General features: G+C 42.1%; 1 protein-coding gene across 2 annotated transcripts; it reads right to left on the bottom strand.

Moving 5' to 3' along the window:
* Positions 1-8: 8 nt before the first annotated feature.
* On the bottom strand, positions 9-14,169 carry IA-2 (tyrosine phosphatase IA-2). 2 transcript variants are annotated; one of them, XM_076524556.1, is made up of 17 exons: positions 13,979-14,169; positions 12,105-12,200; positions 7,130-7,183; positions 6,962-7,022; positions 6,500-6,631; positions 6,046-6,124; positions 5,199-5,961; positions 4,978-5,133; positions 4,867-4,913; positions 4,629-4,790; positions 4,427-4,553; positions 4,288-4,367; positions 3,814-4,197; positions 3,493-3,714; positions 2,477-2,841; positions 2,360-2,413; positions 9-2,228 (listed from the first exon to the last, which is right to left on the bottom strand). In XM_076524556.1, the coding sequence occupies exons 2-17, from the start codon at positions 12,190-12,192 to the stop codon at positions 1,961-1,963; spliced, it is 3,042 nt and encodes a 1,013-aa protein (XP_076380671.1). In that variant the 5' UTR covers positions 12,193-12,200; positions 13,979-14,169; the 3' UTR covers positions 9-1,960. The 2 variants fall into 2 exon arrangements, with proteins under 2 accessions (XP_076380671.1, XP_076380673.1); XM_076524558.1 differs by having other exon boundaries at positions 4,300-4,367.
* Positions 14,170-15,312: the final 1,143 nt, after the last annotated feature.

Here is a 15,312-nt window from a genome sequence, read left to right as displayed (position 1 = left end):
GCGTAGTGTTGATTTGAACATAGAGTGATTTATTATATTATAACACATATAGTATTACATTTTGAGTAACATAGTATAGATTTATATAACTATATTATTTCGTTTTATATAGACTTATCCTCTGCATAAAAATATAGAATCTGTTATATGAATCTGTGCTAAAAAAAGTTTAACGAAACTTATTTATCTTTTGGTCAAGCAAACTTTCGCATCGCGTTCACAGTGTACTGAGTTAATTTATACAAAGTGGAGAACGTTCCAAAGTAAAGAACAATTAAAAATTTTCACGTTTGATTTGTCGAATTATTAAAATTGGAAGCGGTATGGAAATGAAGGTATTCTACAGTATCTTGTTTCGAATCCTTTTTTTGCTGTAGCCAATTGCTTTAAATTTAATTCATCGTTTGTTTTATCAATAGGAATTTTTATAATTTCGTAATTCCTCGTTTTATAAAAATAAAGAGTAACGCCATAACGTATAACACAAAGAAAAAAATATTAATTGACAGTAATCGTACTGCACAACGAGAAGGAAGGAACCTTCAAGGTAGCCTGTTCACCCTGTGGGAGGCTGGATCTGCAGGATCAACAAGGCCACGATCTTTTTAAAGCAAGTGTAGCATTATCATTTACAACCTGTTATATCGACACGACAATTCGTGCAAACATGTATGTTTATAATTTTCTTTTACATACCACTTAAACATTATCATCACGATACAATGATTAAACATTTCATTCCATGAGCCTGTTCGACATTTCCACATGACATTTAATACATTAATGTTACTTTACGTGGTCGTACATTGATTCATATTTCACACCGATAAAATATTTTTCTTATAATTTTTTGTTGATATGATAAGCACTTAATAATAATCTTCCATGAATATTGTGCAGCTCGATCGTTCGTTCTCGTACGCGTAGAAAACAGATTGATAAATAGTGTTTAATGTTTGTCTTTCTTTACATATAACGGTAAATATTCGAATATTTAACAATAGTATAAAAATTCTGGCTTCAATCTCTAAAACTTTGTTCTCAGTACTCACTTCTCGAACTAAAAAGTCGTGAACAAGTGTTTTTAATTAAATTTTACAGTAAGGAATAAATCTTCTTAATGAAATAAATACGTGTCGAACCTCAGTAGGACAAAACTTAACGAATACGAACTTTCACGCCCTGTATGCTTGATAGAATTGACTGAGCAGATAGAACTATGTAATGTTAATTACTTTGCAATATATTTCAATACTCTGTTTAAAGCTATTGTAAAGCACGTTAGTGAAGTCGTCTATGAGAGGAAGCAATATAACTTTCACTTAAATAATATTGATGTCGAGATCAAGAACAAAATAAAGTATGTAAAGACTGAGCTACATAATGTGCTATAAGCATTTGTGTTTATAAAAAAATGATTTGAAAATTCGATTTAGGATTTCACTACAAGAATCATCTGTAGAGACAATCTTACAAGAATACATAGTACAAATGATTCCATCATTAGCCAATATTTAGAATTCCAACAGCTGCATAGCTCAGTCTTTCGAATCCATATGCTTGTACTTAAAATGTCCAAGTAGGCCGTAGTAAAATGAGATTCACAAGAAATTTTACAGATTGACACTGCTCCCTGAAGTATCTGTACGGCCATATAGTTTGTACGTATCATTATCATCACCTTATATAATCAGCAAAATCTTTAAATTAAATTTATAATCATCAATGTTTTATGATCTTTCAACGAATACTTGTTTGGGGACTTGTAAATTTTAATTTACAATGTGTTAGAAGCATCTCACAGAAGTAACTTACAGAAATGAAAGATTAACAGTGATTCTAGACTCTTAGATGATTGACTAAAAATGTTTGGCCATTTTTTTTTCCTTTGATATAGATTGTAATTAATACTTTGCCTTTGCTCGCCGCGGCTGCAATTTCAGGATCTCGTGTTCAAATCTCATTGACTCTCCTTCATGGAAGTATTGTTTCCTGCAGGAGGAGACTTTTCGGCAGGAAGTGCGGGTAAAGCCTTAAGAATAGCATGTACTTCTTCTGCCACGGCCATGAGAACAAATTCGAATTGTTGTTTTGTTGCAACCATATCGGGTCTTTGGTCTCTAATATGTTCTAGAGTAGCTGCAATATCGATTTCCTTAGCTCCTTTCATCATCCGGTTTAAAACCATGTCGATCAAACAATAGGTACCGGTACGACCAACACCATCACTGTGAGTTAATGAGACACAGTACAGATAAAATAGAGGACAATTTAAAAACTCCTTTAGTAGCACCCAACATAATTAGTTTTCTATCATCATAACATATGGAATGACTTAATATTTAACAAGATCGCTTACCTGCAGTGTACGACTACGGGGCAAGATCTGCCTTTGTACGACTTGTTGATTTTTCTGTAATGTATACAACAGTGTTATTTATATTTATATTTTTTTTTGTATATTTTAGGTACTCACCGACGGAATTCAAGGAGAGCCTTGGTAGAGTATGGGACGCCATTTTCGGGCCAAGACAAGAATTGGAATTGTGTAACAGTTCGAGTCTCACCAGTGCGCAAGTTTTTCAGGTAGAATGAGCGCACCAGATAATCATCGCACCAAGGATGTTCGGACACAAGGTGTACTTCGTATATGTGATATAACTCTGATCCTTCCTCTGGCCAGTATCGATGACACATGGCTACTCCTTCTTCAGTTAGTCTGGTTAGCATCACTATTACAACACTGCCTTGTTCCCAAATAAGTTGCCAGAAATCTGCTGCCGTATGTGGTAGAGGACCTTGCGTGGCAATATAAGCTGGATTCCTTGGATCATGATCCGTCTGGAAATTTCATAGGACCTCAAGTCATTGTTATTACAATAATTACCGATAATTGAAAAAGCTAGTTATTTGGTCCGTCTGAAAGCATTCTTGTACATTGCTTGGGAATCTTCCTATTATGCGGGTAGTCTAATGTTTGCACAGTGAATTCGGAGATCTTTACTATTGATGTTTAGGCAAAGAGCTGTTGCATATACAATGGTGCACGCGTTGTGTATACCTTTTATCAATAAAATGTGGACGTAAATCCTTCAGTAAACTCAATAGTTTTTATTACAGAACAATATTTTTAGATATATTTCTGTCATTTAAATCCACATTTTATGCATATTCCATATTTTCGGTGAGTACACATCTTGCTTGTTGACCTATAGTCACTCTGGCAAGAATCGTCCAAGCATTGTGTACTTCGCCATGCCTCAATTCACAATGTTGCAGCAATGCAAGAATGTCTACCAAAAGCGTTTTTGTGGAAAGCATTGCCGCATCATCAAACTACATGCTCGTCGCGTGACTTACCGATTTCTATTTTTTGGTTCCGTTATGGTAGAAACGACGTATAAAATTATTATGTATACACTATGATGTAATGTATTCTAAGCCAGCGTTTCCCTCAAGAAATTCTGACCATCGGGCAAGGGAGGTACTTACAATTGTGGAGGCGTTTATATAGTCAGAATTGTTGGCGTTAGCGAGATCGTTTAATATCACTCTAGAGTGATCGTAAGGGAATGGTCCACCAGGACGATTGCATTTCACATTTGCTTCGCTCTGAGCAACCTCGCTCGAGCAAGGATCAGCAACGTAAGCCATCAACGCTACCCATTCTTGATCTAAACGATCTCTGTTCTTCAGGTGATCCTCCATATAGCTCTGGAAAAGCGTAGAAAATTAATACCTCTCCAACGAATCGAACCAGAATACATATTAGTAGCTATCGCTAGAATTTGCTAGTTCGCAGCGTCAGCTTACAAGAACCATTTGTCCAGTCGATATGTCCATGTTAGAAGTTGTCGGCTCATCGCCCCATGAAGATGTACTAGACCGATTCGATGGTAAATTATTGGATTCGCTTTCGCGGGTCATTTTAGCGACGCGGGGTGACTCCGGTTTATCAGTAGGCAGCTTTGCCTGCATTCGAGCTCTGCATAAATCCTGATAATCCTTCGACGCTTCTGGATCAGGGGTATCTAATCCTGCCAGTTTAGCACGAGATTTAGCAAGGCCACGAGCGATTAGCAATGTAACCATTGCAGCTGCAGCGGCAGCTCCAACCCCTGCAGCCACAAGTGCACCGAACACGCTTGAATTCATCTCAGGTGCTCTAGCTACTTCTAGCATCGCAGGGAGTTTAGTCTACAAACAATTCATGTCCGTTATTTCTGATGAAATTTTATGTATCGAAGTGTTTAAATATTAATAAATATTAGTTTAATGGAAATTTGCTTTAAGATGAACCTTGTCACCTATGCCTGCACGGATCACCTCAACACGTAGGGACTCCTTTAGCTTGCCCCGAATATTATCTAGAATTACAATGTAATTAATTAATACATTTCACGACTCTTCTTTGTAATGAGAATACCTATTTTAAGAGCGACATCGGTAGCATTGTAATTTTTATTATTTTTCACGACTTTAAACGTCACTTCCGCACGACCAACTCGGATATCCTTCAGCGTTCCTGGCGCCAGTTCCAGCAGCTTACCCACCTGGAGATTCAACAATTGTTTCAATCATATCTCTATAGAGATGTTGGTTATAGAATTAAGAAGTTCAAGCGGTACCTCCTTGACTACATGTTCAGCTTCTTGCCACGTGTGAAAGGGTTGTTGGAACTCGATATAAACATGATCTAGATCAACGTTGCGATAGGATTTTGTCGATGTCTCGTCCGGTTGACCGTTTCCTACTTCTTTCTTCACGAAGGGTGCCAGTAACTCTTCATTCTGTAACATTAAGTTGATTACCACTTGCATTTCAATGTTGCAGCAATATTTGAAGAAGAGTTGAATTGCTACTCACATCTTGTTCTGTTTCGCTCGAATCGGAATGATTCTCCTTTTCCTCGCCTGGAAATAAATATACGAGTCAGAAGTTAGCACATTCTATCGAAATGTTATAGAAGACACTTGCCTGATTGTAATTGATTTTTGAATGCATAGTTGTTGGTCGAGAAAGGAGGCCCCGGTTTCTTCACATCCAATCGTTCCCTCCTCTTAAAGCCAGCCAATTCTTGTCTCCAGAGAATCTCGTTCAGGTCATTGTCGAACAGAGTGTCGTATGCATTTTCTGCAAAAAAATTGTTCAAAAGTAATTTCACACCTCGGAACTCCTCAAATCGTTTAAAACTTTACCGTCCGCATCGGAATCAGATTTATCATTGGCAGGCTGCACAACGCCTCCCTCAGTGTACATGACGTTCTCCAAAGAAGGTGCGTCCGGTAGCTCGATCTCTCCATTAATGTCTTCGTAATCGTCGCTATTGTAATCATTGTTCGAATTGCGTTTCACATTTTCCAACAGAAACTCGTCTTTATCCGAGAAACGTGCGAACTTCCTAGGATGCTTGTACTTCTTAGAGAAAGCCTTCTCATACTCGACATCGACATCGGCGTCCGGTTCCTTTTTATTGTAATAATCGTCAGGAGATTTGTTGATTAAAAATCCCCACTCCTCGATCGGTAGGGCGTCGTCGGTGCTCATGTCTTCCTGTCTAGGGTAATCAGTCTTCACCTCTTCGCCCAGAGCATACTTTATGGATTTGATAGCGTCGTCATTGTAATTCCTCATGTTGTACGGTTGCCTTCTGGTCCGATACAACCTTTCGTTAATTCTTTCGAAGCTTTTCTTTCGGACCGCGTCTTCATGGTCGTCGTAGTTCTCCTCGTTGATTAAGGGCTCGTATTCCTTATACGGGCTTTGAGCGTACCTTAACTCGTGTATCCTGGGAAAGTTTTTCATCTGTTCCTTGTACGACGGTTGCGTGAATTCTTTGTTATAGAGAGTGCCTCGAGTATACTGTTCACGAGTTCCCGGGGGATAGTATAACTCATTACCGTACTGGGTTACGGAATTGCCGTTGTTCGGCGTAAACTTTACAATGGCTATCGTGGGTACCTTTGGAATCGAAATTGGTGATTATCAATCAGAGAAACATTTCTGTATCAGGTGTCGTCGTGTTAGCCTAATTTACAAACTCACTCTATGGTCAATCACATTGTCATCCTCGAAGTCCGTGACTTGTTTCAGACGCTGACACAGTCCTAAGTCGTAATTTTTTCTAAAAAAGAAAAAAAAACGGAATACTCGTAGACGATTTAAATATTAGGGGGACCGGAAAGTAATGTCGCTTCTGCGCATGTCAGTATTTCTTTCTTTTTTTGCATACTAATTTTTGCACACTAAAAATTTGCATACTAAATAAAAAAAGGTTGTTGATAATGAGGGTGATTACATCATTGATTGAAAATAAAAACTAGTTAAAAAAATTTTAACAGATAAATATCTGTTTGAATTTAATGTAAACAAACGACATAACTTTTCGGTCCCCCTAATATATTGATACAGTGTGTTCTGAATCTTATAAATGTCTCGAAGAAACTTTTCGCGACCATTCGTCCGATGTACATTTTTCGATAAAAGGATTGCATCGTACCCGTAACGCAAATTGTACAAAGACGTCACCATGATGCATTGTGTGTACGGGTGTGACCATTTGTAGCCGTCGATCTGCAGCCTCTCTAATTGCAGCCTTAGCAGCTCGAGCTCGTCTATATTGAAGTCGTATCTGTTTCGAAACAGAAACGAACAATGCCGCTGATAAAGTAGTTCTATTTCGGAATCGTATACATAAGGAAACGACCCACTTCGAGACATGGAACTTTAATACTTTCTGGTCGAGTAGCGAGAGCTCAAGTAGTAAGACCGTTTTATACTCGGACACTAAAACTAAACGAGGGTTGGTCGCAACGAGCGAGTCAATTATAAACCTTTTTTTATGCTCTTTCACCTCTAAAGCCGTCGAATTTAATGAACAAACAAACGGGACACCTGTTTGATTAAAAAGTACTGTTTCCCCTCTGCGCGTGCATGTCATTGAACGTAAACGAACACTCACTGATAATAGTCGTCCTCGTTCAGGTCAGCGTACAATGGTAGACACTTGCCGAATGCCAAATCTGAAATCACGAGATCATTCCACCAGTTTTTTCATAAACCAGCGTCGATTAACAATTTGCCAAACGAACGCTTCGCAAAGTGTTAAGAGATAAGCGAGAACAGTTACCGTTGTAACAGGTTTCCGTTCGGGGGTTGCAGAGGCTTTTGCTGAAAAGGCAGCCTGAAACATATTTCTTCGTTAAAACCTGTCATCCAATTATTTCGAACGAGGAACAATCATTCGCGCGAGTCGAGGGCGTCGAATTGGTTCTGGTTGAAATTGGAAAAAAGACAGGCTTCTAGGATTTGATTGATTTCATGCTTTCGCTTTTATCGGATTGGGGATGAAATCGCGCTCGGGCAAGAATGCTCGGCGTTTCTTTTGTTCCCGACGGATTGACGTAAACTCCTGCGTCATAATCATCCGGGCTGGATGTGTGCCGCGCGCTATGTTTGCCGTGGTTCTACGATATGTCCGACTAATTAGAGTGGCGAGCGGTCCGATGGCTCTCTTTCATTTCGCAGCAACGTTTGATCCTCGAAGAACTCGGAACAATAATAATACAGGGACTTGGAAAACGGAAACTTTAGGGCACTATATCTCGGTCGATACGCTGATAACGCTGCCGCCGTAATACCGCCACGTCACGCCATGTAATTAAAGGTATAATAATTGTACTGCGGGCCTTTATGCGTTTATTTAAAACAGGTTCAACCGCGACGACGTGTAATCGTCTCCAGCAGTTACCAGAAATATCCTTTTATTTTGTCTTTACATTATTCATTTCGTTGTGAAATGGCAAAGGTTGAATTATCATTTTTTTTTTTTTTTACAAGTTTCCAAGTGGAAACAACGAGGAAGGCGCTCGCGGAAAAGTGTTTACAAACGTTTATCCGCGCAGCGGGCGAAGCGCGGCGCGACATTTACATCTCACAGAGCCGCGCAAAATCATTTTACGTGGAAACGAATCTGTAATTTCCTCTTCTGATAAAATCTCGTTACTCTTGAGATGCTGTAATTGGCAGCCGGTGTTCCATTTCCCCTAACCTTCGCTGCGCGGAGGAGAACGTTACTGAAAATGTCGCCGTGCGATCGCACGGAAGGAACGTTTTTGCAGTCAGCGTAGACATATATGTATGTCTGGAGAACTTTCAATCTCCATGAACACCTTTTCTTCTTCAGCATCGTTCGCCTCCAGTTGCCTTTTATCATCCCCTTTCACCCACCCCGTTCGAAAGACACTCGTTTCCTACATTTTCAATTTTCTGGTTGCCGTATTTCGTACATTTTCTCGCGAGAGACGCGCGACATTACGTAAACAGTTTTTCAAGAGACAACTTGTTTTGACGGCGCGCCGCAGAGAGCGGAATTATTCGAAAAAAATAAAGAGAACGCGCGCGGATTTTAACGCAGCGATAAAATGCCCCGGCGTCCGGCCATAACAGGGCTGTCTCTGCTTAAAATTGAAACAGACACCAGGCCGTTGTTGTAACTTTCAATTTACATGAAATTATTTTACCGGGGATCGAGTTTCGCCATTCCGCCGCCCACGTTCATAAATATTACAGCAAATGAAAATGGCACGTGATGGTCAGGCACGCTAGGAAAGTGACGTTCTAGCGGAGGCGTACGAAGCGGACGTCCGAGCGCTTTCAAAACCGCAATATAGAATAAAAAAATAAAGATCATATTCGGAACGTGTTTTAAAGAAAAAGTTGCGAACAGCAGACAATGCGAGGAATAATACGTATATACTCGAACACCGTGAAAGCTGTTACTCGGTGAACAAATTTATTGTATCGCGGTGTTTCGATTGTAATTGTTCCACTTGTTAAAGGGGTCCAACGAACAGCTTCGTTTGCGGAGCGAGCGAACGCGCGACGAGGCAAGAAGAAATCTTGGAGTGCCGAGGGAAGAAGAAAAGCGGGATCAGGAGGAGAATCGACGACAAGGGATCCTCAAGAAGGAAAACTGAGTGGGTGGATTGAGAGATCCCGGGCAGAAGGGAGGATCCGAGCCGGGTTTCGCAAAGGCGGTGGTCGCGTGGGATGTACAGCTCGATGAAACGCGTGGGCGGTGATCAAACGAATCGTGTGTCGTCCCGTTTCCCACCGAGGAACCTCAAATTTTCAAGGCCGGCACAGATCGCCCATTCCAGCCACGAGATCTTCGAACCTCGGGCTTTCATTGTTCGCAGATTCGTGCGTCAATTATTTATCGAAGTCGTCGGACAAGTCCAAACAGATCCAACATGTTCGAAGCTCGTGCTTCGAAACCTTTCTGAATTCACCGACGCAGAAAATGGCATCTAATTAACGCAACGGTCTGCACTAACTGTTTCGATCGAACTCTGCGTTTTCTTATAAAGCACTCTTTGCATTTTAAAAACTTTTAGTTCAGCTGTAAAAGCAACGCTGCCTGAGAGGCGGTCACGTCAAATTTTTATTGTATGCGATCCGGCACTCTGAGTAAAGCCGTCGGCGACGCGGCGAAGAATATCGATAGAATGGAAAAGCATTTTGCTCCACGTGCAACGCAATACACGAGGGTCAAAGTGAATCGATAGCGACCCGAAATTTTCAATGGACACATCCACCGTGATAGGGAAGCGGAGAGAACATCGGGAGAACCATTGTTCCGCGCGAGCAACGTGCACAGCGGCGATCGTTTCGCCGATCTTACGCGACTCGAAAACGTACTGCAATCGGTTAATTGCAATGATGACGTATGCAATTTTCAACAGGGTCGAACCGATAAATCGACGATGTTGTAACGCGGGTTTCACCTTTTATATTTTTACGTATTTATACGATTTTAGTTATTACTACAACGAGGAAGAGTGTCTCGAATTGTGTCTCGCTGGTCGGCCTTGAAAATGTAATACATCATTGTCAGCCCTATTTTCATCGAGTTTCTCGTCAGAAGTTCGGGAACTCGAAGTTTCCGGTTTGATCTTATTTAGAGATCAACAAGGGGAACCCTTTCGATAGGATAAATATCGCATGTTTCGGTTAGGTGCGTTTAGATCGATCCACCCCGAGAAAATTTACCGGGGCCAGGCCGAGTTTACTTTTGCTCCTACTACCACTTCTTCGAATGTGTTAATCGATAATTGCGTTCCTCACGCACACGGCGGATCGGTCAACTCGCGACCAATTCTTCCAGCGAGCTCTGCTCGCGAAGCGGAACGAGCTCGGTTTCGCGAGTCCCCTTTTGCAAACACAAGATAATGCCGAAGTTGAAACCGCCTACGGATCGTCGTAGCAAGACTACCGCTATTTTTAACCGGAAGTTTTGCACGGCACATTCATTGATAACAGGTTGCTTGTCTCTGTCCGCTAAAGATATCGCTTTAAAAATAACGATCGTACGCACCGGATTGTTCGAAAAGGATGCGCAATATAGGGTAAAGTTCGAGTCTTCGATTGCACTTTTACACGAAGCTCTCTTTCCGATAATCGATACAATTACTGGGAACCGGTTAACCCCTTAACGTGCACGCTCGAGTTAACTCGAGCGCGCTAAACTGGCCAAACTGTGCACACTCGAGATAATTCGAGCGGCGTTGTACTTTATGTTGCTATAATTTTGCACACTCGAATGCAATCGAGAATTGAAAATAACAATGTGAAAGCAAAAAAAACACAATCGTTTTATTGATATTTATCATTTACATAGGATTGTATAAGCTATAACACTTACTTATTCAAGTATAAAATATATCCTTTTTTTCTATACTTATCACTTACGACTTATCTCTTCCTTGTGAGCCGCTTTCCGACAGCGTATTCATATTCAGATTCTGATTCGCACATTTTTCAATATATATTTTACTAAAATATAATGTAAAATAAAATATAATAATAACAATAATAACAATAATAATAATAACAACAACAACAATAATAATAATAATAATAATAATAATAATAATAATAGTAATATTCTGAAAATTAGAATTGCAATAAAAATTTTGATTATTTTTGTATTTTTGTCATTTTCTTGCCAAGACAACGTTCTAAATTGTGTCTTTTTACATGAAAAAAAATTGATTTTTTTGGCCGGTCTTTTTCAAAAAAACTGTGCATTAAGGGGTTAAAGCGCGACATAGCGGACACACTGTAATTGTTCGATTTTTAACCGGAAGTTTTCGGGGTGCGTTCGTTGATAAAACGTAACGATATCGCTTTAGAAATGAACGTCGCACGCGGCGCGGGATTATTCGAAGAAAATATTCGGCAGCGCGCCGAGTTCGCGTAGAACTCTCGTCGGATCTTCATAGTAATCTCTCTTTCAATTAAAGTTCACCGAGATAGTAACTTTAATTAGCGAAAACAGCGCCCCTTCTCGAAGCAGTTCGTTCAGACGGAGTCCCGCCGATTTCACGGAAAATGCGGTCGATTTTCTCGAGCTTCTTGCCCGGTATCGATCACCCCGGGAATTACACGTGCCGTTTTCGGGGCATGTATTCGGTCGTCCGCCGGAAATTTCTCATCAACGGAAACGTTTTTCAGCGTCGCGGAAACAGGGGGATGGTGAGAACGTGCTGACCGGAAAAATGAAAGGTTCATGAAGGCATTGATCACGGGGGGAGTGAAAGCGTATCCCCGCGCAACGGCTCCAGCGAGCATGAAATATCAACGGGGAGAAATTTCATTTATCCGGTTTACTTTTCCGAACCCGTTTAATTCACAGAGAGCTGTTCTTCGAGTTCTCTTCGTATTCTTCGTCGCGATCTCGCTCCGGAAATGTATCCCGAAGTTCTCTTAAACAAAAGTGCCTCGGCTTCGGTGCTCTGCGGCTCTCATTGGAAATCGCTTTGTTCGCGCGATCGTATTATCATCGGAAAAATCGCGAGAGCGAAGCCTGTTCTCTGCCGTAAACAAATTTCACTTCTGCCGGGCAACACGGGCATATTGATTTTTTGGAAAGCAAATGTTGACTGGCGGGTAGCGGAAAGAGGCGTAGGATTCTTCGGCATTTTACTGCTGATTCCGAGTACGTTCGAGGATCCGTAAAGCAATTCCGAGGGTCCTCCTCGATCCGCGACCGAGAGAGGTTCTTTATTCGCGCCGTTGGAACGATGGTGAATCGTACTCACCGACATTACCGTCGCCCAGAATAACGTGATGGAAGATAAAGAGCACCAGCAGCTCCGAGCCTCCTCGCCACCACCGTTTACGGCCCATAGATGTTCCTAGAAGTGTGCATCTAATTTACGGTCTGCGTCGATAAAGCAACGGGATAATGCCAATCTGCTCTTTCCCTTCCCACCTATCGCCTGACACCCCGTTTCGGTGTGAAACGCGCCACCCGGCAAATGGGAACATAATAAAAAAAGGCTCGTGCGATATTGTCGGAAAAAAGAAAAGAACAGATTATAATCGGGCGTTCGTGTTCGGTTCTACGTTATACGATAGTATAACGAGAAATTTGTTAACCAACGTTAAGTTCATTTTACTCGACAATAAGAAAAAATGTTCAATCCGATTATCGGAGAACATCGTTAACGACGGTAATTGATTATCTGCAAATGCAACTCCCTTCGCGTTCTCGTAATCAGATTCAGACAACTTGTTGAATACAGTTACATAAGTGCCCGATGAAGCAACTCCGGGGATCAGTGCCGTCATTTTAACACTTCGGAAACTCCCGTAAATTACTTTGCAAATAAATCTGCGGCAGGTGCGCTTCATTATTCGAATCTTGCTTCATTACTTTTCACCAGAAAGAACAGATTCGAGCGAAAACGATCATGAATTCCTTATGGAAGCGTGATCATTCTGAAGCCCTCTGACTTTCCCCCTTTAAAAAATTCTTTTCGAAGCAGTTTCAGATATTCTGTTGTTCTGTTCTCCCGAGTTCCGAAGACTCCGCGATGCAAATCGGTGTACACGGACATCCGCGATCTGTTTTATTCTCTGTTGTACCGTGCAGCTCGAACCCGGAATTTTCCACGTCAGTACCGACTCGAGGATCTTCGTTTCATCTCGCGTCTAGAACGAAACAGATCGGCTTGCGTAGCGTTTAAAGTGCTCGAGCCTGTTCGTGTAGGCGCTTGCTTAAAGAAACTCTGAATAAAGCACCATACGAACTGGTACGAGTTAACGAGCGCAAAGCTGTTTCGCCGCAGAGTCGAAAGATCGGTGCCGCAGAGTCGTTAATAGCGATACTCGTTAATCTCGATACTCAATCAATTCATTCAGCTCTCAAAGACACGGCGCATCGATAATCCCCGGACTAATTAATACAATAATTCGATCAATCCCGTACGCGCGGGGTGTACTGGTCAGATAGAAGGGTGCGGTACGCGAAGGGCACGGCTTTGCGTAACAATATAAGCCGCCGGATTTACGCAATTCCGATGTCTGAGCTAGCGTACGACAGAAACACGCGACAAAGCGCACCGAATAACCGCAACAATCTGGCGTCTGATGCATCATCCCCTAAACAACTAACCTAGCCTCCGATCGGAGAAACCTCGTTATTTCTACGAACCACCCCGTCCTATCTCTGGCAAACAATCCGGCTCGGTACCCGTTAAAATCAATTGAAACGATAAAATAACTCACGGCGACCAGGCAAAGAGGGAAACAAAGTCAGCAGTAATTGAATGATTCCGGGTGAAAACGTATGGAACGGGTGTACGATTACACAGTCTCGAAGCATCAGGTTGTAGTCACGTTCTCTGTCTCTCTTTCTCCCCCACCCCCTCGTCCCTCTCTCTCTCTCTCTCACACACTCTCTTTCTCCATCACCCTCTCTCTCTCTCTCTCTCTCTCTTTCTCACACCCTCTCTCTCTCTCTCTCTCTCTCTCTCTTACCCTCTCTCTCTGTCACTGTCTCTCTCTCTTTCTCTCTCTCACCACCTCTCTCTCTCTCTCGCTCTCTATCTATCTCACCCTGTTTTAACAACCTGCGTGACGCTGAGCAGCGCCACTTGACCAACGCGACAGTTTGGGGGATGATACGTACCTGGGCGTGACAGGTCGCGAATTCCTCAATCTTAATACATTCTGGCCACGATGTACCCTGTCTGCGGTTGCTTGAAATACGGATCTGCTCGCTGGCTCGTCGCGGACGGGATCCCTTAGATCATTTCCCACGGTGCACGTCCAGCCCTGTCGCAACAGTGCCACCGACTGACTATCTTCTCCAGCGTCGAACGAGGCGGAGGGCATGCGTTGACTTCGGAATCGATTGCACCGCGCACATGCCGGGTGCCAGGCGACGAGGGATGCGAATAGCGATGGGACCAATACCCTCGTGATACCGGGACCTTGAAAACGAACGTTCCATCCGCGATCCTCTGCACCCGACGTCGCAACGCGTTGCGATTGCAGTGGCACGAAACTGCACTGGCGCGCCGTTCTCGAATTACGTTGCAGCAGCGAATTCTTGCAAGAGCAATAGTCGAACTTGTACAACGACTCTAGACCGATGTTTATAAGGCTCGTTCGCGATTGGATCGGGACATTAGCTAGCTTTCCGGGCGGTTGCGTCTGTACTCCGTTTCGAAGGGTAGATATTCTGCAAAGATGATCCTGTGAAGATCGGAGGATCTTGTACGGTAATTTACGAAAGATTTTTAGGGTTCGTTCGGGATTCATTTGGTAGATCAGTTTGCGAGATACGCGAGGTTCGCCGGCATAGGATCGATCCCATCGCTGAAAGAGAACCGTGAAAGAGGCGGAGAGGGAAAGAAATAATAGCAACCACAATAATAGAGAAACACCCGGTGCCGACCGCTCGCCGCTGCTATCAACAGGCCGATAATATTGTCATGCCCCCGTCTATCGATGGGGTCTCAACAACTCTACCATATCGAAGTTACGATTTACGATGATTTTTTTAAAGGGAAACTTCGTGTCGAACAGGCCAGCGAACGCCTGCGCGTTCCCACCCTGTATCCTTGTCAAAGGTGTACGCCTCCTGCTTTAAGCACCTGTTGTTCACGAATTATGCCTTCCCTTTGCAATCGTCGAGCCTTGCGTGCGGCTTATACATAATTCTCAAATCCATGAAATTCGAAGGGAAATACGTGTTTGTTGATATTACAACATTTCATTCCTAATGCTGCTTTGAAATGGTTGCAGCAGGCTTTACCAGCTGCTAGGGAATGCACGATATGCAAAAGAAGTATGTGATTTAATTTTTCTCTTTTTTACTATATGTATATATATATTATAGTTTATTTAGTTTACGGACAGTGCATGGAATAATTATTATTCTATTATTCTATAATTATTTTTGTTGCACACGATCATTCGGTAGACGTATTTATTAATAAATTGTATGGTTTATTAATT

Source organism: Megalopta genalis, chromosome 1 (genome assembly GCF_051020955.1).
Source record: "Megalopta genalis isolate 19385.01 chromosome 1, iyMegGena1_principal, whole genome shotgun sequence".
NCBI lineage: Eukaryota > Metazoa > Arthropoda > Insecta > Hymenoptera > Halictidae > Megalopta > Megalopta genalis.
The sequence above is the reverse complement of the archived record's forward strand: the minus strand, read 5'-3'. Positions and strand labels throughout refer to the sequence as shown.